We start from the raw sequence: 23,613 nt of genomic DNA, 5'->3' as shown, positions 1-23,613 counted from the left end.
GACATTTCCCCATCACAGATCTGGCCTGGGCTAGGAGCTTGTTTAAATATTATCATATCCAAGTAGATTGCTATTACTTCCTACATTAACCCTAAATATCAGAGATCTAAAAGGTGTTTACAGAGCACAGATCTGTTTTCTAGACAAAACCCCCAAATATTTGTACATTGGAATTTCATATCCCCTGGATTGTGAAGATAACCCTTCAAACCCAAGCTGGAGTGTAAATGAATATAATGAGGCCTTCCTTAGGCTGCAAGGTCAGCTCAGTTTCTCCAGATGATTTCCAAGCCTTGGCTGCTCAGGGTTGCTTTTGCTAACCAGCAGTGTCACAGAGTTAACAAGACTGTTCAGTTTTGCTGCTGCTATTCAGAAACCCGTGGGAGGCTGCACGACTGATGAGAATATCAATTTTGGGCTGCTGCTTAGGGAAGCCAAGAGCAGAAGCAGAGCTGAGGTACAGCTGTAATGGTATTTGTGAAAATTGCTTAATAATAGAAGGAAATTGGAAAGATTATTTAGATTAGCCTTAAAGGGTTTTTTAAAAAAAGAAATTTTAAAGTGTTATTTCCCACCCAGCAATCTGTCAAAACTGGCCAATTAATGAAAGTGTGCTCCTCTTTAGCAGTAAAAAAAGCCTTTTTATACCAATCTTTTAAAAATTGATACAAATTGGGTCATCTAGAAAGAAGGAAATGCACTCTAAGAAATGTGAATAACCTTGAAGGTGTTTAGAACAGTAACCTAGCTTCCTTCTTCCATTAGGTCACTGGGTGCAGCAGAACTCAAGGTCATACAGGCCTGACTGGTTTGCACAAACATGGACTTAGTGCTTGTGTTTAATGCAATTTTTTCTTAGAAGACAAGTTTGAATTATAAGGCTTTTTCTATGTTCACTATTCCCTTCAGTACAAGTGAAAAAGAAACAGCAGCCATTGTCTGAGAGCTGATTTGTGGTTCATTTTGTCTTGTAAGTTAAGTTTTTTCATCTATAAACTGACAAATAAATGTCAGTCTAATAAGTGGCACCTCTCGGGCTCAGTTCCTAGATTCTAAAGTTAAAATAGGGAGTTTTTACAACTTGAACTGTGAATTGCTGAATGTCCTTTGTGTGCTTTTTGGAATATTGTTGTTTTTAATAAGAGTGTTGGTAAAGTTGCTCTCCCAGTGGCACCTTGATCAAGTTATAAAGGCTGGGGTGGAGGTGGGACCTCGAACAGGTGCTCTGAAAGTGCTTTTTTTGATTATTTTATGATGATATCTCTCAATTCTGGTTTGTTTTCAAACCTGCTTTTCACTGACCTGAATGGCATCAAGTTAGCCTGATGAGCTTTATCATTTGTGGCATTAAAATAGAAATTAAAACTCAAATAGTGAGAGCCACCTCTCTGCAGGATTCCTGTGCTCTCCTCTCGTGCCTGGGAAGAGGAGCAGGGATTGGGGAGGTTCTGGCATCTCTTTGAGGCAGGGAGAGGCCTGGGCTTGGGGAGGGATGAGCAGGGCTGAGGGATCAATAGCACTGTGAAACCTGTGCTCTGGCCTCATTACTCACTGGAGCACAGCAAATACTTCTGCACTGGTCATCAATTGTGTGCTCATTATTCAGGGTTGTGTTTGTTGGGTTTACAGCATTTGATGTTGGAATAAATAGAGAAAGCAGAGGGACTTTATGATGTTAAAAAGCCTTTATCTACAGAGGATCCTTAGAATAAATAGGGAAATGGTAAGGTTTTGTAGTGTTAGTGTTTCAAGTTGTATTTAGCCTTTTTTTTAAATTCAGGATCTTAACCCTGGGGATATAAGGTTTGAAGCATAGATGTGGGGAAGGGGCTGATTTTTCATGTTAGAAGAAACTATAATTTAATTTTTTTTTTTACTAATTAATAAATTTGAGTCCAGTATTAACTACAGAAGAACAACAAGCCAATTTTTAATATTTTTTTTCTTCCAGAGGTGCATTAGATGCCTTGGGATTGCTTTGCTCACTCAGTAGGTGCCCAAATGCTGATTGGAGTGGCTTGGCCTGCCATAGCTCTCCTAAGAGATAGAAATCCAGCAGGTTGAACCCTTGTTACATCTGCTTTGTTACAAAATGTTTTCACTGTTAGGTCATCATAAATAAATCTATTTGAGTTTTTTAGGGGTAAAACGTAGTTAAAGAAGGCACTGTCCTCTAAATCAGACTGTTTGTGTGGTAATTCGTGCACTTAGTTAGAAATACAGATGTGCTTTAAAAAGTTGAATTATACCACAGGGCTTATGTCTGTCAAAGCTGAGGTTGGCTATAGTTTTGTGCAGAAATTCAAATTCTTGTTTTGAATATGCCTGTATATTCAAATGTATGCCTGTAATATTCCATCTCCTGTGTTGTCAGAGGGTTGAGCTGCATTTGGCTCAGACCCTTGGCACGTGCCTTCCTTTCCATGCACACACAGGCACGGTGACAGCAGAGGCACAGGGACATTCTCTGTGTGCCATGGCAGCATTTCTGCTCAATAAAACTCCTTGGTTCTCATTTCCCGCTCGGTGGCAAAGCCTGGAGCTGCCCCTAGGTGCAGCCTGGCTCTGGAATAAAGCTCAGCTGGGCTGCCGGTGCCTGCTCTGCCCCGGGTGGGGACTCGGTGTAAACTCTGAAATTTTCAGCTAACAAGGGAAAAGGATTGATCTCAGCTGCTCGTTCCGAACGCTGTTTCAGCCTGCCACGAGAGGGTGCTCCAATGCCTTCACTTATCCCTTGCTAAAAGGTTTTTTCCACTAAGAAAAGTGGGGTGTGTTATTTAACATTACTCTGTTACAGTGCAGTGCTTTAAGTAAGGGTTGGGTTATGAAAGCAGGCGGGACCCACACAGCAAAAGGCAGATGTGGCTGTATTAAGATGTAACAATACATGTTTATTTTGTTTTTGCCATTAAGAGCTGGGCTGTTTCCCTTTTAGTTGTTTTGTTTCTGTTGGGCTTTATCCTAAGTTAACTTCATCTGCCAGCAAGGGAAGTTTCCCAACTTGTTTATGTGCAAGCATGCAGACAGCTTTCGTGCATGAAAGGACATTAAATCTGATACTTTTGCTAGGTAATCTGAGCACTCAAATTAAGAATCACTTCTCTTTGCTTCTGTGCACTTCTCATCTGTAAAATTACAATTATGCTTGCTTGGTTTATGGAGCTGTTTAGACTTAATTTTGGCACAAACAAACCCAGGAAAGCTGTCTGCAGGCTAAATTAAATGTTCAGTCATACACTCGTGTCTCATCCTGTAGGCTTTGGAGAAATGTGTTTGTTGTGGCTCTAGCCTGTATTTCAAAACATTTGTGGTGTAGTAATAGGTCCAAGGGAAGGGTAATGTTTGTATTAATTGTTGGACTTGAAAAGGAATCCCAAAGCACTGCACTTTGCTCAGTGTTATCTCTCAAATATCCATAAAGAGACTGAAGCTCCAGTGAATTAAAAGAGAGGGAGAACTGTGGAGTAATGGCTTTGGCTGCCCAGCAGTGGGGAAATGCAAAGGGAATTGCAGTGAAGCATTCGTGCACTTGGGCTGGTGCCTGGGAAACAGGATCTCTGCAAGGACATCCCAAACCCAGTGTTAAGGGCAGGTAATTACCAAAAAATAAAATCACCTGACACAGCAGTGGGGTTAGCCATTGGCTGCTGAGTTGTTACACTAAACTGGGATGCAGGTGTGTTTTTCTAAAAGTCATGTGTTAATACAAGCCAGTGAAAGGCCATGCTGAAAGAAACTCGTGAATCAGTCCTAAACCAGACTCCTACCAAGGAGATATGTAAACCTGTTTAAAATGCAACCTAGGCAGGCTTCCTCTCTTGCATACTCTCATGCAAAAGCAGAGGCATGACTTCTGGCATGCTGTAGATGCCCTTTTATTCTCCCACAAACTCTCCTAACTTGCTACAAAGTTGAGATCTTAGGTGCATTTCAGCCTTGGCATCTGGTTTATTACATCCTCCCATCTGTTCTTCCTCTCACACAAAAATACTCTTCATCACACAGTTACCCCCTGAGCTGCAGGGAGGTGGGCTTGTAATGTTTGAAACCTAATAAAGGCTGTTAGGCAAACATCACCTCAGTTCACAGTTAGTAGAGGAGTGGGCTTTAGTACATAGAATTTGCTGTTTTCATACACCAAAGTGAAGGCTGCACCTCCAAGGATTGCTCCTGTGCTTTCAGAAATTAGATAGTGGCCCTGTGTTGGGAACAAGTGTCATTCCATGGCCAATATGTGTGAAATGAGGGTGCTTGAGGTTTAAGGGGAAACAGAATTGAATGTCCAGGAATTTATGCTGGTGACTAAGCAGGAAGAAAAATTCCCTTTCCTCAGAGCATTTAGCATTCTTACTCAGCTGGTGTCTTATTTGGAGCCATATCTATTCTGAAAATGAGACAGGTGATGCATAATGCCTTTCTCTCTGACTGTGTGCTCCTAATTTGTTCCCAAATTCTTTGGCTTTGCTGACAAAAGGTGTCAGCTCTAGAACCAGGAATACAGACGTGCAGGAACTGGAGAAAATAGCTTCTCCCTATGAAGGTACCATCTCTCTCTGTCTCTCTCCATATATATACACACATATATATAAGATACTAGCATGAGGAAAAATTCCTGCAGTTAGGAAAACTATTTTCTACAACAGTTAACTATTTAATTTTTTTTTTCTGCACTGGCAGAGCAGTCAGTTTATAAAAGAAAGACTATTTGGTCACACAGATAAGTGAGGCATGAGCACACAAGATGGTTTATGCAGCACATCTCTAGCAGGACTATGGATGCAACACCCTTTCCAAGTTTTTCCAAGTTTGACTGTAGAGGCTTTCTATTATGCTTTGCCCCATGGCAGGTTTTTTAACCTTTTTTGATGCTTGAACTCAAAGCTGTTTATTTTAATCCTACTTCATTAGTGTGAGTAAGAGTAGGAGTTTTTGTTTAGGCAACATCAGTAGTTGGGACAGTAGCTGTTTTCAGAGTCTTTCATGACTTTGATTGAAAGTGTTATTTATTAGTTAGATAGAAAGTGCAATACTCAGTGTGAAGGTTTTGTAATGAAAGAGCTTTCATTACAAAACCTTCACACTGAGTAGTGCACTTTAGGAAGGATCACTGATCAACACCAACTTGAGTCTTGCTCTGCCATAGCTTCCAGATATTTAGGAAATTACTTTTGCTTTGCTTTAGACCTCCTTCATAGCACAAATTTATCCTACTACTCTGTAGGGCTGTCAAAAGAATAAAATACCAAAGCTGCAAGACACTCGATATATCAAGTGCTACAAAAATATCCTGTGTAGTATCAAGCCATAATATTAGCATGCCCTGACTGAGAATGTTGTGTGGGCTGTGAATTTAATGTGTCTGAGAATAGGCATTTACTGCTGGGTAGAGCCTGGTTAGCAGCAGTGAGAGGAGTCACCCACAAAGCAGGTACAGCCCCAGCAGAGGTCTGGGATTTAATACATCCTCCTGCTCTTCCATCCTTTCATTGCTCATAAAACATTTCAGCAAAAATTGTGGATCTTACTGTTTAGTTACCTGAGCAGGGGAGATGGTTACCTGCTAGAGAGCTTGGAAATAAATCTTACTAGAATTCATATCCTCCATGGAAAAACATCATTTCCTCTTGTGACAAATCTAGAAAGCAATGATCCAGATTTAGCAAACCTCACAGTTTGGGATGAAATACTCATGCTGCTGTTTCCTGACTGCCTCTTGACTAAAAAGAAAATCAGTGGGTGGCAGGTGAGCCCTCTCAACTTTGTATGGTAGCCCTCATGCAACTTTAAATCTGAAAAAAAACGTGCCTGCACACCTCATTGTGAGGAGGAATGCCTGGTCCTTGCCTCCAGAGACAGCTGCACAGCCAGCACATGTGTCTGCACCATGATCCCACCCCAAAGCTCCAGGCAAAAGCAGGAGAGGAATCCCAACAGCTGCAGAAGGTTCAGTTTATGAATCTTAATTAGGGTTAGGAGGTGGTGGAGGTGTTTCTTTTCATAATTGTCTAGTGATGCTTGGAAGGGCTCCAAATCCCCGTTCAGGTTGTCTGGGTAATGTGTCTTCACAGGGGAAGAGTTCTGAGCCTGTGTGAATGCCACATCCCTCTAAAAATACAGAATGCTTTTATGGACCAGAGGGTTTTTCTGTGCCCTACCAGGGTGCTCTTGGTTCTCCTTCCTCTTTTCCCCTGCCCAAGTCACACATGTTTTTGCACAGCCTCATTTTTCCACTTGTGTTTTTCCTTTGAGAGGAGGGTACCACCCTTGCAGCTCTTATGACATTGGCAAAACTCCCACAAAAACTGGTTTGAGTCCTCCACACCCAGACCTGGTTATTTTTCCTCATCAGTTTAAAGGAAAAACCTGTATTTTATGTATTTGTCTTAGATTACAGCAGCCACCTTCATGCACTAAAAACAAAGCCAAGACTGTCAGTTTTCTATTTTATCTGTTTTTCTATTTTACCTGTCATCATGTAGGATGCCCTACCCTTGCTTTAGAAACAGAATCATTAGACTCATATATTTTGAGTAACTTAGTTTCAACCCTGCTTCTACAGCATGTATCTTTTGTATGAAGCCTTTTGTAAATAATCTGCTTGTAATATTCACAATACATAATTTCTAAAAGATTGACTAGGAATTTTCAAAATAAGAGGAATAGTTTGGGGTTTTTTTGGTTGGTTGGTTGGTTAGGTTTTTCCCCCTGTGATAGGGAGGAGTTATAAGTTGATCTAGGAAGTACCTGATCTCAAAGTAAAGTTTTACAGGATATTGCCTACTTGTATCCTGGACATCTGAATAGCAATGTGATAAGGCTGAATGGATGGAAACTTGTCATAAGAGACCAATATTTGTGCCCAAAGAATCTAATTCTGCCAATGAATCTGTTAGTCTGGTTTTGTAGGAATTAGGAATGAAGTTCTTCCCCTGGTAATCTTTCACTGCATTTCCACCAGACCCAATTCAGATGTGGCAGTTTTACTGAGCAGGCACGTTTGATGTTGCTGGGAAGAGGAGAACCATCCCAGATTAGTCAGTCCTTCTGAGGGCTGATTGCACTCACTGCATTTGCTCACAGCTATTTGATGTTTGCCATTGCTCAGTCTCTGGCGTCAGAGCACAAGGTGTGACCCTGTGTGTTTAAGTCACTGATCTTTTTAGAGAAAAAAAATCAAAATCTTGCTTTATGCAGGTCCCTGCTGGATATTCTTCAGGCTCTCATTTTTTGTCTATCAGTCATTGATTTGGGTGCTGTTCAGAGGCTTTCCCTTTTTGGGGCACTATTCATGATGAAAGCATGACCTTAAGGGGTGTTGGTCCCACAGCCTCTGCTGATGCATCGTGCTGGAACTTCAGCATCCTTGCTGGAGGAACTTAGTGTGCAGGGTGCTTCCAGTTTACACCTCTTGGGTCAGTTTATCAGGGACTGATCATAAAGGCTTTTAAAAAATTGAACATGGTTATGCATGTGTGGTTTGTTTTAGACTTAGAGACTTAGCTCCCAAAGCAATAAGTCGTCCATATTTCCTTGCCTCGCTATTTTTGACAGTTTTGGCACTTGCTCAGCTCTGTAACCTATCCAGGTTACTTCCAAGCAGCAGCAGCTCTGTCACATTGACTTTTAAGTGCTTAAAGTAGCTTGAAAATAGTGAGAAGACAGTTTCTGGCAGTGATGTAGATGAACAGGAAACATGTCATTAATTCTAAAGACCCTTCAAATAACTTTCAAATATTAATTAGCTTCTATTTCTTCTAAGCAAAGTCCTTCTAAGCTAAAAACCCATTTTAAACCTGAAGCACAGCAGCTTTCAGTCAGGAGTTAATGGGATCTGCCTCTGGATGCTCCATGGCTTGCCAAGGAGCAGCTCCTGGGCTGAGGCATGACTTGGAGTTTGCCTCAAGGGTACTTTTTCCAAAGAAATTTACAAATGAAGTACCAATCACAGCAGCTTGGAATTCCAGAAGAGAACTGCCCTGAAGGGCAGGTTTAGTGGCCTCTCCAGAAGCTGGCAGTGGCTGACTGGCTTGTAGTAAATAAGGGGTGTCCATAAGGGTGGGGTAGAGAAGCCCTTGGCTGGAAACAGGATCTGCATGGGATGGTGAATGTTTTGCTTTCTCACTACTCTACTGAGGAGAGCTGTGGTCATTTAAATATCTTCAAAATACAGCATTGCCATAGGTAACTGCTGTAAGTAGTAGAAATGAAACTGAAAGATCTCCCAAGCTGCCAAAAGCTTTGGAGTGGCTTTAACTTCCAGTACCTGGACAAAAGACAGTAGACAGGATCCCTTTGCTGTAAGAGGCTGAGTCAGAGTGAGTACAAATTCACCATGAGTTTTGGTAGCTTGAGTAGCTGATTTCGAGCAGTTTGTACTTTGTGAGGCTCAAGAGAGAATGTTTTGAGAGGAGCTGCCTGTTGTCTTGGGATTTCCAACTTCAAGACAGCACCTGGTGGCTAGTAGAGCCCAGCAGTGAGCCCTGATCCCCCTTTGTGTGCCTGGGTCCTGCAGAGATACAATACAGCCCTGTGTAACCCAAGCAGTCAGCTGTCTGACAGCCAATACAGGCCAGCAACAACTGGGAATGTTTTTCTGTGGAGTGGGAGGAAGAAGGAATGAGATGGAACTCTGTTGAATTACAAAAAAGAAAATATCTCAATTGAGCAAGAGAAAGGGACCTTTCTTGGCCTTTCAGACCAGAAGATGTGGGGATGCTGCAAGTTGGCACAGCCAGACTTTGCTCTCAATTTCAGTTTTAAATGGACATTTCATAAAACAACACTCCCAAATGAAGCAGCTCCCTGGAGGCAGCTGTGTGGCACAACAGGAAAAGTCTTGCCATGAATGTAGCAATGTCCTTCTGGCAGAGCCTTTTATTGGAAAAGCATCTTGTAAAATCACCCAAACTGCTGTTGTGGATGGATGCAGTTTAGGAACGAAGCAGTGCTTTCCAGAGCAAGAGGAAACCAACTGCTGAGTGAGGCACAATGTTACACCTCCCACTGGGAATTTCCAGCCCTTTCCCTCTTCCTTCCTTCCTCAGAATATATATAGTAAATAGACTGAATGAAGCCCTGGGGGAGGTGGCACCCGTAGGCAGGAGCTGCAGCAGAGGCTGAGTGGCCCCAGTTAAAAGTGGCTGACAATTCCATGGCCAATCCTGGGAGCATCCCAGTCATACCAGCGGCCTGGCAGCAGGGGAGATGTCTCAGACAGCTATGCTGCTATTGAGTGGGAGGAAAGCTCCTTAAATAACCACCAGTGGCTCCTGTTCCCTCAGTGTGTCAACACTAAGTTGTTGTTTTATTCTCTGAACAGGAAAAATTAGTCAAGTCATTGTGTGGCAAGCAAGTGATAGAAATGAAATAATGTTTTTTTTGCTTTTTCTAGCTGCTGGATCTGTTTTAGCACACAGCAGATACTTTTCTTGTCATTTTGCATTTCTATTCAAAAACCTCCAAGGAGCAGATGAAAACCAGAACAGAAGAGGAATAGATTTGGGTAAAATCAGGAGAGTAGCATTCTAGTGAGCCTCATCACTGACTGCTCCAAAAGGACTTATCTAGGTTTTGGGTTTGGAATACCTGCATTTTGAGGGGGTAAGGCGGCATTGGTGCCTTCCCCATCATTGTTAATCTTTGTATGTGGTTAAATTACAGTTCATAATCCATTCTTGAAAAGCCTTACTCTTAATATACTTTACACTGTCTGCTTGTTCTTATTCCAGGTGAATAGCAAGTGTTGTTGTGGTGCCAAATCAATAAAATAGAATTTCATTTAATTAATATTGTCTCACAGCCTATTACAATCCTAGATAATTCCAAACAACTGTTTTCCTCTTTCAAATTTCCCCAGCAACAGGAGGGGATGTTGGCAGTGGTATGGAAAAACAAACCATTAGTATTCAGGTTAGCATTGTAAATTGGCAACAGATCTCAGCTCTTTAGGGGATTTGTCTTTTGACAAATTGTTAGATAAATCTGAAATTGTAACTAGATCCCTTGTGATGTTTGTTTGTCTGTAGGCCAGATTCTGTCCTTGCTAGCCAAATTGAAGGTTAATCTAAGCATTTTCCATGCAATTTCTGCTTTTTGAAATGGCAGTCATGAACCTAGGAAAGAGATGTGGCCTAATGTGTCTGGGGAGTTAAGTCACTCATTTCCACACTGTTGTACTTTGTTTGCTTTTCTTTAGTGCTCTGAAAACAAATTAGTAGAAAAAACATCATCTGCAGGGTGGTTTTGCTCTCTTGGCATCCAGGGACAGCCAAGTTTTCCTCCTCCTGGGTTATTTCTCCCTAGAGCAAATGATGCTTTCTTTTACTAGATGACTTCTAGCATCCTTTGCAATGTAATTTTTATCTTTTTTTTAAAGTGCTCCTCACCTTAGGATAGCAATATCTGCTGACTTAATCATACACCACTACTAATCACTAGTTGTATATAACTTGTTAGAAGACCTCAATTTTTTTTAGTGAATAGGATCTAGAAACTAAAAAGCTCTCAAACAGGAATAAAGTCTTTTACTCAGCTTTCTAACTTTCCTTAAATTCAACTAGTTGTTGGTTTTTTTTAATTAAAAGCAGACAAATGATGTGAAGAAGAAAGCGAAGGACAAGTGCTAAACTTGTTTGCAGGAGGTTGAAGAAGCAGAAGAGGATTCAGTGTGATCATGTAGAAGGTGGGACACAGATGAAAATGGTTCTGCCTTTGCATGTGAGGTATTAAGTTCTGACCTGCCCCTGTAACAACAGGAATCCATTTCTGAGCCTTAATAAGACATATGACAACATTTATAGGCTCTCTTCAGCCTGGAGGAGAGGTGGCTGAGGTAGAATGAGAGAAGGGCTTAGAAAAATCATGAGTAGCAGAGAAAGCACCTACAGGTACTTTTGGGATCATTTGGGATTTGCCTTGTAGAGACTGAGCATCAGCAAATGAAATTAGGAGATGTCCTGAGCAGTCAGAGCCTGTTCTTTGTTCTGCAAGGTGCTGTGAGCTCTTGCTACTGTAGCAGCAGATTTTGTTTATGTGTGAGGTTAGCTTGCAATGCTTCAGACAGCAACTGGACAAAATAAGGCCTGTCAGGAAGTTTAACTGCAACAACACAAGCTCTGGCTCAGAAACACCTCGAGTGCAACATGTTGGAGGCTTGGAAAGTATTCTGGAATAATGTGATTACCCTTTTGCCAGGCAGGATGCTGGGCTGTAAGTGACCCAGGACAGTGGTTGTTGTGTGCCTGAAGAATCCCAGTTGTCAGCTGGCTCTGCTAAAAATGAGGGGATGGACTTGTTTTTCCTGTCATAATTTCCTTTAAATGTTTTATAGTTTTGATGTTAACAGTCAAAAAGTGCTGTACTCCCTAAAAGATAATCCACAACTTGTAAAGCATCTTTAGTAGCAGACAGATAAAATGTGTGTTTCTATCTTAACTGCATAAAACTCCATCAAGTTTAATACATTGGCTAGTCTTACCTCTCTTGAAGTAATTTTAAAAAAAATATTGTTTCTTCTGTTATTCTGTCTTAAAATATTTGATCTACTGAATAGTATCCATTACAAACATACTAAATAATATAAACATTTTCAACCCAGCTCCACTTTACTTATGCACAATTTTGTCTATTCACCTGCTGTTATCTTTGTAATAAAACCGATTTCATTTCTACATCAGCAAGTCAAACCTTTTGTAGTTTTAATTACTTATAGAAGTACTGAACCTGCTTAGTCTTACAGTGGCTTCTTTTCCTTCAAAGCTGTATTATCCTGCTATAACCCAGGAAGGATTTTCCAAAAACATTTCAGTGAGTACATTCTTGGCTTCATACTGAATTCAGATACATGGGGGTCAGACACTGCAGTTAGATTTGGAAAAGCAAATGCGGTGACACAGCCTGAAACTACAAAGCTGTGGCAGTGCTGGGCTCGGAATTCTCCTTCTGGAGAGGCCGGGGTTTGGAATTCTCCCTCTGGAGAGGCCGGGGCTCGTGTTACCCTGGTCCCTGAGCAGCTGCTGGGCTGGTGCTGGTGAATGGAGCCCCTTGTCTGCTCGCTGGAGCCAATGACAAGTGTCTGGCTTTCACCGAGGGGAAGCGGTTCCGCAGCCAGAGCTAAGTTTAGTGCCATGGATTTGTTCCTCTGACTTCACATTCCCGCTGCCCCCCCTGCAAGGAAATCAGGCCAGAGGGCTGAGGAGGAGCAGGACAACTCAACCTCCCTCAGCCAGGGCTCAGCTGGATGTCAGGGGCTTTCCAGCTTAGGAGTTTTCCCCGGTTCGGAAGTTCACAACACGGCATGCAATTTTTGGGCAAGTATTCATGCTAAAGCTCGGCTTTTCTTGGAGGAAAGGAAATACTTGTTTTCTAAGACAAATGCATTTCAAAGGAGGCAAGATCACAAAGGTATTTTAGGCAAATGAAGTAAATATTCTAAAAAGGATCCCCCTTCTTTGTTCAACAGAAGAAAATGGCTGTGGACGATGGTTTGAGCAGCATATTGTTGCTGACAAATGAGGTTGAGAGTTTTGTGATTTATTTTTAGCTGGAGATTTTTTTTTTAAAACAGAAGTACTGTGTAGCCTTGGCAGTTGCTGCATATTCAGTGTGGGTGGATGGAACTGAGAGATCACATCTGTGCTAAACAAGCGTTTTGGGATTCCATTAAAAAATTAAACTCATGTACTGGAAACTGAAGCTGTACCAGCTCACCTGGGGAGCTCTGCCCTCTGAATATCCTCCACAAGGTAAGCACTGCTGCCTGCCCAAGGCACTTGCAAAAATACTTGGCCTCAAGATATGACATCAACTCAGATTTGGGCTATTAGAGACATTTTCTTTCTTTCTCTCCTGACATTACAGGTCAATGAGTTAATCTCTATCCTTTCCTTCCAAGTTTTCCTTCTAACTAAAAAGGCTAAAAATAAATTTCAAAAAGGCAGCTGAGAAACAGTTTAATGTGGTTGTTGATCCAAGTGCTGAATCTAAGGAGAGTACCTAATACTGTAAGGTATCTAATAAGATGTAATTATGTCACTGGGAAAGCAGCTTGGACATTTATATCATGTTAGCTCAAAGGTCTGATCAGTTAGTGCTTTACAGCTGCAAAATAAACCTCTCTCCAGCTAGACTTTGTGAGTGTGGGTATTTCTGGTTTATTCAGGGATCAGCTGAGCTGTGATTTCTCAAGTAGCCTTTTTGCAGAAGAGCTCTTACTGCAAGTGTTTGTGTTGCACTGTGTGTAAATAAGTACCCATGTGATTTGCTTAGAAGTAGATAATATCTGGCTTTGATGTGGCCAGTAGTAGCAAGTCCCCAGGAATTCTGTTGCAGTGAAGTGTAATCCCCATTAAGCAACTTCTCTCCCAAGGTACTGATTTAAAATAGTGCTAAATGACTTGCTGTAAGCTGGCGTGTATTTGGCCATCCCACCTTTCCTGGAGCAGGACTGGGTGACCTAATCCTCCTCACACTTCACACTGGAGAGGTTTACTGGAACTTGCCAGGACAGAGGAAGAGTGTCAGACACACTTTTGATCTACAGTTTCCCAGTTAGCTTTGAAATCTGTGTCCCTTCATAGCGCTCCTTTCCCTGACTCTGCCATTGTGGCAGTAGTTGCTGTCTGCTGTGGGCAGCATGCAGAGGAAGAGACTGGAGCTGCAGTACCCAATGGAAGGAGGTATGTGGTACAGAGCATTTACACTTGCTGCTCTCTGCTTGTTTCTAGATTCCTGCAGTAGCAAAGCTGACTGCCTCTATAGGAGCTGAGCAAATCCTTGGGAATTAAGGGAACAAACACTTGGATACAGTATTCACAATTTTGCAAAAGGGTTACACTTGTAGTTTTTTGTTCTAAGAACCTCTTTGTATTTAATTTTAATTACATTCAAATCTCTCTTCAGTAAAGGAAAAGGTTTTTTCCTTATCTGCTGTGCTGTTGGGTTTTGCTTCCTCATCCAGAGGCCCATTTAAAGAAGTCAGACTTGAACTGTGTCTGCTCTGGTGCTTCTGACCATTCCCAGTACCTGTGCCAAGATGCAGCTGTTGTACCTTCTAACAGCTGCTAGCTCCAGCTCTCTGGTGCTCACATGGGTACCTCACCCTAAAGTGCTTTGTAAATGCTTCTGAACCCCTGCATCATTCTGCTGGCTGCACTTACCAGAATTGCTTTCCTGACAGAATTCTGTGAAGATCTTAGAGGTGATGAGAGCCAGACTATTTGGTTAATAGTATTGTACTGAACATGATCTATACTTCATCTACTTCAAAACTCTCTCTTAAAACAGCAGAGCTACCAAATGCTGCTGTGGATGGTTCAGCCACAGCCTATGCTTTGATCTATGAAGAAATTGATGCATCTTGGTTTCAAGGAATGAAGATTTTCAAATGAAGGCTTGGGAGTTTAAGCTTTATTTATTTCCTACTGGATTCTGCACCAAAAAGCTACTTCACCAGAAATTAGTTGGGGAAGAAATAGGGAAGCACTGCATTATGTTGATAATGGGAGAAATGTGGCACGGACATCTAAGCAAAGAAATGGGCTGAGGGACACCTCTGATTGCATTAATAACAAAGGGAGGGGATAACTGGTACCAGAGAAACAGAAGACAAGTAGTTTTGCTGAAATCTTAACACAGCTAACCCCTTGTAATGTTCAGGTAGACAGACAATGTCTTGAATTCTTCACACATTGGTGGAACTAAAGTTGAGATCAATATCTCTCTCTCCTTTTACCGATTAGATTCAGTAACACCAAATCCCAAAACCTTGTTTCCCTTGGATTTCTGTATTAAGCTAGCCAAGAAGCCCCTCTCCTAGGCAAAGACCCACCACTTTAACCCCTGTTTCATATCAGCACTTCATCATGTTGCAAAATTAATCTGTTTGCAAGGGATGAAGCATATAGAGATCTCTCTCTCACCTGAAAACAAAGATCCCTTTTATCTATGTCAGATATATTTTGATAATTGAGGCATGACAGTGCTGCCAGCTTGAACTATTTCTTTTTACATGATGTGAGCTGTTCATGATGCAATTTTGTCACTGACTCTGAAATCTCCTCCCTTTCTGTCTCTCCCAGCCTGGTGCCATAAATAGAAACCTACTCCTTGCCCATCCCAAGTTCCTGGCTTGGAGCTGTATTTCTTGGCTTTCCTCAGTGTGTTGTTTACAATACTTCAACCTTGCCCCACTCTGTGGGAGGCCCCAGGACTAACTATGGCTCTGTGCTTGGCTCTAGCAAACCACATTATTAAGAGTCTGGTTGCTTGCAGCAGAGGAACACCTAGGAATGGCATTTAGGTAGTGCCTGCATTTCACCAAGGCCATATGTGAGCTGTCTGACCCCTTCAAACCTGTGTTTTGCCTGGCCACAGGGATGTCAGCAGAAAATCTTGGTGGTCCATTTAGGTGAAGGCTGCAGTCTGTTCCAGGGTAAAGGAAGTTCATAGGTCTGCTTCAATACTACCACATTATTAGACAGCAGAAACTTGGCCTGCTCAGCACTGGTTGCTTTTCAGTGTGTAACTTGTCTTGAGTATTTTTGGTTAGCAGGAAGCACTGAGACTTGGCTTCAGAAACAAAGCTGCTGTAGAACTTGATACTGTTCCAATCATGTCAGCAAAATAGGAAACCCACTTGCTGCTGTGTTATCAGTTTTGTTTCCTTGTATTCATTAAGGCAGAAATCCTCCCACTAAGAAGCCAGTTAAAGATCTGAAGGTCCAGTGGCGTAATGTTTTGTATGTGATGTATGTTTTGAAGGTGCAGTGGAAAATACCAATTATACCAGCCCTTACCAGGTACCTGATGGTCTGCTTTCCTTGAGTTGATGACCAATACCTGTTCTTTGGTGGTCTTAGAAGTAAGCAAATAAAATGAGTCTGTCTGTAAAACTGCATCCTACATAACTTATTGGTGTTTAGTTTAAGGACTAAAGAGTGAAAATAAAATATGTGGCATGTTCAGGGATCTTGGTGGCTTTGTGTTTGAGTTGTTCCTATGTGAAAAAATACACACAAGTCTACATCCTGTGGGTTCTGTTGTATAATATATCCGATTAAGGCTGTATGCAATAACCAGTATTTACCCCATAAACCTCCTTGCCTCTTTCCTTCCATTGACAAACCAGTCACCTTGGCCTAAGGCAAACAACACCAAATCAATTTCAGGGCTGTATTTTCATTAACACGTTCTTTTCTTTGATTAAGAGATGTTGAAATTCAGAATATAGAAAGTTTTCTAGAAGCTCCCTGAACTGTACATTACCAAGTAGCATAGTCAGCAAGATTTTCTTTTATTCAACTTTTCCCCACTGCTGGAAGAATTAGAAAAATGCTTCTAAATGGATGACTTAATTTGTACAGGAAGGGTAACCACTCTCAAGAAACAGCTTTGAAGGGCACCACAGGGAATAGGGTAAAGAGCTGGGAAGAGCTGCTGTGCCTGAAAGGTGGATGCTTCCACTGAGGAAGTTGAGTGTGCCAGAATTAAGATTTTATGTCATGCACTTACTGTGAAGAGCACAGGAACAGGATGCAGATGTGGTGGATGCAGGTGTCAAAGTGATGGCCTGTTGTGTAAAATATCTGTCTAGGAAAATGAGTTTTAAGAGAGAGAATGGCCATCTAGAAGCCAGAAAGATGCTTGCTTTTATTCTGGCTGGGTGCATTTGACAGGACCTTATGAACTGCTGTGTGCTCTGTGTCCTTTCTGCTGGAGAGCACCTTCAGGAGGGTGCCTGGAAAGGGTGTAGGCTCAGAATTACTCTGCTGCAGGAGACTTACAGGCAAAATGCTTCTCACCAATAATGCCACTGCTGGCAACTACATGGTTCCCATCAGGAGCTCTTAGCACACCAGCCACCCATTAGGCTGTGGCTACAGACTCTTCTGACAGAGGCTAAAATTGATGGGGTAAGTAGGGATATGTGCAAAATACATTATTAATCCAACTTAACTTCCTGCTAATCCTTCTTTGTTTGAAATACCAATTACTCATCCCTTGTACTTTAACTAAGAAGTAAATGTGTTATTTTAGCTAAGGTTAGTAAGTGTCACAGCTGAGACTAATCTAGCCACAAATCCATACATAGCTTGCCCTTTCCTGGTACCATTTTAGGTAAGGGTGATTGTCACAAAACTCATCCATGTCTTTCTGAAGCTGTGCTGGCTTTCTCCACAAATTCTGATTATTCTTTGTGTACTAACAAATATGCTAAGCTTAGTACAAATGCCAGTGTAATTCAGAGTACTTGGGGCAAATGCAAACTGAGAAAACAATAAACTGCAAGAAGCAAAACAAAGAGGAAAAGAGAGAAAGCCTAGGAGCTCTCAAGTCTCAACCTCTGACCACTGGGTAGCATGCTGCAGGATTCACTGAGCTTGGTTTTGGAAGAGGAAAAAAAAAGAGGTCACCCCCTTGTCAGAACTTAAGGAACAGCAATATTCTGGTGTCCTAAGCTAATTCTTTGCCTAGTTAGTTTTCCACAAATGTCAGGTATTGGTTGCAGGGGAAATCACTCTTACCAGAAGCAATATAGGAAAGGCAACTCCTCATCATCACAGCATCTCCACAGTTCTATATACACTTTTTTTTACATTCACAACCTTACAAAACACAGATATTTGGAATAAGCCTGCTTACCTTTAGTCTGGTTTGAGTCACCATCACACGGTTCAGCTGCCCCATCACAGAAGGTGAAGTTCACAGATCATGGAAGTGCTGTTTTCTTGCCTCACTGGACTGCAGCAGCTCCTCTCCCCCTACCAAAGCCTAAACCACAGACTTCCCTTTCCCTGCTCCCTTTTATACCCCTCTGCAGGCCCACCACCCTCCCAGGTGTGAGACTGCCCTGGTCAGTGCTGGTTTGTTAACCCTTCCCTGACCAGGAAGGAGCCTGTCCTGCCACAAGGCAGCTTTACTGGAAAGCCAGGGCTTTTAAAGAATTCATCAACCAATCTGGGGGGTTTGAGAGGTAATTTGATGGAAACTGCTCCAAGTGTTATTAAATCAGCAAATGTGCAGCTCAGACTAGGTGCACTGTGCTGGCCTTGCTTTCTTTCTGTGTCTTTCTGAGTTCTTGACATGTCCAAGGGCATTCATGTGCTCAGTGTTTGTACCTCTCCAAGATGTGGATTTTCACCAACATCCTTTGCTGTTGATTCCTGTAAGCAGGGCTCCAGCAGTGGTATGTGGAGTGGAAAAGTGAATCAATCTGGGCGGTCCCCTTAATGGGTGATCTGTTTTGTAATTTGTGCAAAGGAATTTCTCCAAGGAAACTGTTTGCTTTCTTCCCAAACACTTTGTTACCTAACTCATAGTGGAACAAAACTCTCCAGCTCATCTCAAAGTTGTTTCAACTTGCAGTCCAGTCCCCACATCCTCCGTGTGTTGAGCAGTCCTGGAAGGCTCCACCCTCCCATCCAGTTAATAACCAGTTAGCCCAGGCTCTGATTTTCCCAGTCTCTGCTCTGCCTGCCTGGAAACACTTCCTTTCCCCTTGGCCCCCGGCCTTGCTGGCAGTGACTGCTGTGTGTGGAGCCCTTGTGCTCAGCCCAGCACTGGTGGTGCCCAGCAGCCTCTTTGCTCTCTGGGCAGCACAGAAAATGAGTGTGGGGACAGTCCTGTTCCAGTCCAGCAGCTATGGCAAGGAGGGCAGGCTGCTCTGCTGCCTCAGCGAGGGCACCTCTGAACCCACTGTCAGATTCACAGGTAGGATGCTCGGGGTGCAATCCTCTCCTGTCCCTTTCCTGTGTTTGTCCAAGTGCTTCAGTGAGGATGAGGTCCTTTCAAGTTTGTCTTTGTCTTGTAGTATGAGGCCAGCCACAGGCAGGTGTGAGATTGCCAGCTTTTATTGGGATTTTAGGATTAGTGAAATGCTTCTTTTCTACGAGCAGTTACACAGTATTTCAGAAATAGAGACCACTTCAGCACTTAGTGTGACTCTGAAATTTAAGATTTAGCATATTCTGCCTCCTGCTCTGAGAGCAAAGAGATTGGTAATTACAGTGTTTGAGACCAAAGAGATTGGTAACTGGAGTGTTTGCAGCAAAGGTGGGGGACAAAGCCCCCCTCACATGGTGGCTGGATAGGAAAGCTTTCATATCCGGAGAGAAGCAAATTGTATTGTGGGAATAAAGGAGAGGAAGGAGATGGATGAAGCATAACCTCCTTGTGTGACTGTGTATTACTTGTTCACTAGGTGATGATGTAAGTTTTCCATTGCATAGGAAATGAAGGTGATAATATAAGATTTATAGTTAGCCTTGAAAAGGAGCTGATATAAAATGGAATTTCCCAGCTCATTTCCTGACTTTGGTGCAGACTGAGCTCACAGACTGTTCAGCTGGAGGGGCACCATTAGTGGCATGCTTTGGTTATCTCTGTGGTGATCATATTTCTATCTGTGATGGATGGTGTAGATACCACACTGTATGGAACAGCGTGGGCTGGTATGGAATTATAACCTGCAAGAAATACTTTTGTATCCTGGTAAAAACCCCTTTAGGTGTTGGCTAACCTTTCCAGTTATTTAAGCATTCAGGTCACTTTAACAAGTAAAGGAAGTTAGTGAGACGTGAACTCTTAAAAGCATTTGATTTTTAGGTAATAAGATTTGTAGGTAAGCACTGTAGCTAAGTGATTGAAGCTTCTCATCAAACATTACCTTCTGCTGGCTTTTTTGTTCATCAAGTGGGTGTTAAGAACTTGTGCCAGCCTCCCAGGCATTCCCAAGAAAGGGCTAAGAGTCCCACATCTGCTTTGATTCTCCACTTCCAGTCCAGCACAGCCCCACACGTTTCCATGGGCAGAGCTCTTGGTACTGACAGGTTTCCATGCGGGCAGAACTCTGGTGCTGAGCAGGTGACGTTTCTGCTGCCTTCACCTTGCAGTGGGCTCAGCTGGGCCCAGGAATTGCTGCAGCACCTCTGGAGCTGGGCTGGCCCTGGGCTGCTCCAGGCTCTCCTTGGCTGCATGGATGAACACTGAACTTTGGGCTTGCCTGCTCAGTGTGTGAGCTTGTCTGCCTGGAGAAGGAAACTTAAAGGATGCTTTGACTAGAATAAATGCTATAGTTTTGTTTGGCAGATACATAATTGAAAGTAAGAAGGTAATTAACACCATTAAAGGATTTTGGAGCTGAAAAGTTGGGATTTTTTTGGAAGTTGCCTACTTTTGTGTTTGCTGTCTAGCAGAGATGTATAAGTCAGGATTCTCATACAGCACATTTGACTTTGCTTAAAGCATTGAAACACTCATAACACAAGTCACTGTAGGAGCATAAAGAATGTATTATTTAATTAAATATTACCTTTACTCCATAAAGAGAGCTGGATTTAGGAACTGGTGTTCTTTCATGGAGCTGAGTATGCACACATCCAGTCCCAAGAAAATACAGTGGGATGTTGGCAGCTGTGCTATAATGTAGGTGGCTGAGCATTGGGATTTCTTATTTTCCATGATAGATTCCAGCCTGATGGGTTAACATCCTGTAAAACTAATTGCAGTTGAAAGTTGGGAATAAGAAGTGTGTGTAAATATTGCATCTGCAGGCAGTGCAATCAAGGAACTGACATGTTGGTGCCTTAGCCTGTAGGCTCTTCTTTTCATGCTAGGAGAACCCTGACAGAAGGCTACTTTTAGGTTATTAAGGAATTGCAAGATGAGCAGGTTATGCAAGAAGTAGAACTCTGAATAATTACCAGAAATACAGTCAAAAGCTATTTGGCAAAGTTGAAAATGGAAACAGAGCAAACCTCAACCACTTACTTTCTCATATGCCTACAGTACAGTTAAAAAATTACAATATAGGCTGGAAACCCCCCATAGTCCTCAATTGCCAGGCTTGAGCTCTGGCCTGTGACACAGATTTGGCACGTTACTGTGCCTGATACATGGCACAGGCTTCTTCCTGTTTTGTGTCTCACTGGCTTCCCAGTTTTCCTATCCTGTGCTGCATTTGAGCTCTTTGTTCCTTTTTCAGGTGCCTTACAGAGCAGCTCTTGCTCATGAGTGTAAATCTCAGGGGCCTGTGGAGAAGGGGATAGGTGTAGCCACACACATTCTCTGGCAGTGTCTGCTTAAAAACTTCCCAAGCCTGACTTCTGAGCCCATCAGAAATGGGCCAAACCAATGACTGTAAAGCAAAGACAGACTCAGAACTTTTTAGAGAGAACTTTTTATGTTTACTGCATTTAATAAAATCTCTTTGCAGTATACATTTCTCTAAGTTCAACTAGAGAATTCAGAAGTAGATATTAGGACAGGGACTTAGATCTTTGCTGTCAGAGAAAAAATATATAACTTTAATAAGTATATACCTTTACACCTCCATATGTTGTTCCGTTGAGCAGCCCTCATGTATGAAACCACACCATCCCTCTTTCTTTTCTTAATATTGACATTTACTCTAGTACATGTTCCTGGAAAACCTTCACATGACTTAAAAAGCCAGTGATGGTCTTGACATAGCACCAGCATGAAGTGTTCCCAGTTTTGCTTCTTACCACAGTTCTTCCTAAACCCCTGTGGATGTAGATTAGTTTTAATAATCACAAGAACTGCAGGGACTTTTTTCTTTTGTTGCTAAAACATGTCTGATTCCTCCCCCCACTCCCTTGCAGTGACAAGTTTGCATCAGTTGTCCATTGAAACAGTGAAATAGAAATGCTGCTGCTAAATACCCAGCATCACCTGTACTGCCTTCTGTTCCTGCTCCTGTCAATTTTCCACTTCTGTTTGCAGTCTTGAAATGTATTACAAATCACTGTCATTCCTGTTAATGCTGAACCAGTTACTATCCCAACTTACACATCTCATTTGTGCCATAATTCACTCTTGCTTGTATTTGTAATGCTGGTTTCAGATCCAAGCTGTGTCCACCACAGAAACAATAACATTTTGTGATTGAAAGGTTTTCTTCACTACTTCATGTAATTTTAGTGCTTTTAGTTGTGCACCTACAGGTGTAGATATATAATAAATATTAAATAGAAATTTTATATACATAGCTTGCTATTTGGCTTATAGCAGTTAAACCACCTTCTCCAGGAGCTGGACTGGATGATCCCTTCCAGCTCAGGAAGGGAAATGATGAGAGCTGTACACAAAGTGATTCCCTGCCCTGTCCTGTCCTTTCCCCAGAGGCCCTGCACCGCCCCTACGGCTGCGACGCCGAGCCCCAGGCACTGAACGAAGCCATCAGGTGGAGCTCCAAGGAGAACCTGCTTGGAGCCACTGAGAGCGACCCCAATCTCTTTGTTGCACTTTACGATTTTGTAGCAAGTGGTGACAACACACTCAGCATCACCAAAGGTAACACTGGGAGTGCAGAGACCTGTGGGCTTGAAAACTTAGCTACAGAGATCAGGAAATGGAATCCCTGCCTGGATAGGAATGGGAATAGTGCACGTAGAGACTGGGAATAGTGCACTTAGAGAATGGGAATAGTGCACTTAGAGACTGGGAATAGTGCACGTAGAGACTGGGAATTGTGCACTTAGAGAAGGTGGGTCCCTACAGCAGTGGTGGGAAGCAGACAGCCCGTCCCTCATGGTGCTGGAGGGACACCTGCTGGGCAGTTGTGCTGGGACAGGCACAGTCCAGCCCTCTCCTGTGCCAGCTCCCCACATCACTGCCCTGTGAGGTACCTGCTGTGGGAAGGGCAGAGGGAAATGGGTACATCACTGATGGTAACAGAACTCGGCAATTTCAGCTGGGGCCAGAATCAAGAATTGAGCTTGCGCAGACACTTTCTGATTCTGGTCAATACATGTGTCAGAACTGTGTCAGAAATGCCATGTTAAATCATATGGCATTTAAAGCTTCAAGAAAACAAACCTGAGCCCTCCAAGAAAATAAAGTCTTCCTATTCTAATAAGCTGGATACAAGAAGCTTTCTGAGTTTATCTCACTGCACCTAATCAGTGAACAGTATCCTAGGTATTCTGTCTGAGCCTTTGCTTCATAAATGCCTTGTATGTAGCAGTTTATTTAGAAGATGATTTCTTTTGTTAAGCTACAAACCCAGGGTCAACTTGTGCTGAGTTTCTCCCTCAAGAAGACCCAGGAGCTTGCACTGTGCTTATTTTGGTTTTTCCTTCCTGGTCCCAGGTGAGAAGTTGCGAGTCCTGGGTTACAACCAGAATGGTGAATGGAGTGAGGTACGTTCCAAGAACGGGCAGGGCTGGGTTCCAAGCAACTACATCACGCCAGTGAACAGCCTGGAGAAGCACTCGTGGTACCACGGGCCTGTGTCCCGCAGCGCCGCCGAGTACCTGCTCAGCAGCCTCATCAATGGCAGCTTCCTGGTGCGCGAGAGCGAGAGCAGCCCGGGCCAGCTGTCCATCTCGCTCAGGTACGAGGGACGTGTGTACCACTACAGGATCAACACCACCTCAGACGGCAAGGTGAGCGCCTCTGGCAGTGCTGTGGGCAGAGGAGATGGAGATGGCATCTTGCAGAATCTCAAGCTGGAGATCCAGGATTAGTATAAAAGAGCATGTGTGCCAAGGGTTTGGTGGTGACTCCCCAAAAAGTACTTTGGAAGAAGTGCAGACAGTTCTTGTCTGGGCTGAAAGTAGCTGGGTAGCAAGGCAGCTGTGGTTGGAGGTGGGG

General features: G+C 42.8%; 1 protein-coding gene across 3 annotated transcripts in view; it reads left to right on the top strand.

Annotated features, from left to right (window-relative positions):
- Positions 1-23,613, top strand: part of ABL2 (ABL proto-oncogene 2, non-receptor tyrosine kinase) — a 43,139-nt gene that overhangs the window by 7,648 nt on the left and 11,878 nt on the right. The window contains exons 1-3 of one of the 3 annotated variants that reach the window (XM_026795377.2): positions 11,737-12,743; positions 22,141-22,311; positions 23,110-23,405. In XM_026795377.2, the coding sequence (XP_026651178.2) occupies positions 12,677-12,743; positions 22,141-22,311; positions 23,110-23,405 (534 nt within the window). In that variant the 5' untranslated portion in view covers positions 11,737-12,676. Of the gene's footprint in view, positions 1-11,736; positions 12,744-13,899; positions 18,709-22,140; positions 22,312-23,109; positions 23,406-23,613 lie in introns of those variants that run through there. The other 2 variants (XM_026795376.2, XM_074546358.1) reach the window with 2 other exon arrangements.

Source organism: Zonotrichia albicollis, chromosome 8, assembly GCF_047830755.1.
Source record: "Zonotrichia albicollis isolate bZonAlb1 chromosome 8, bZonAlb1.hap1, whole genome shotgun sequence".
NCBI lineage: Eukaryota > Metazoa > Chordata > Aves > Passeriformes > Passerellidae > Zonotrichia > Zonotrichia albicollis.
This window is presented reverse-complemented; position numbering and strand designations above follow the sequence as displayed.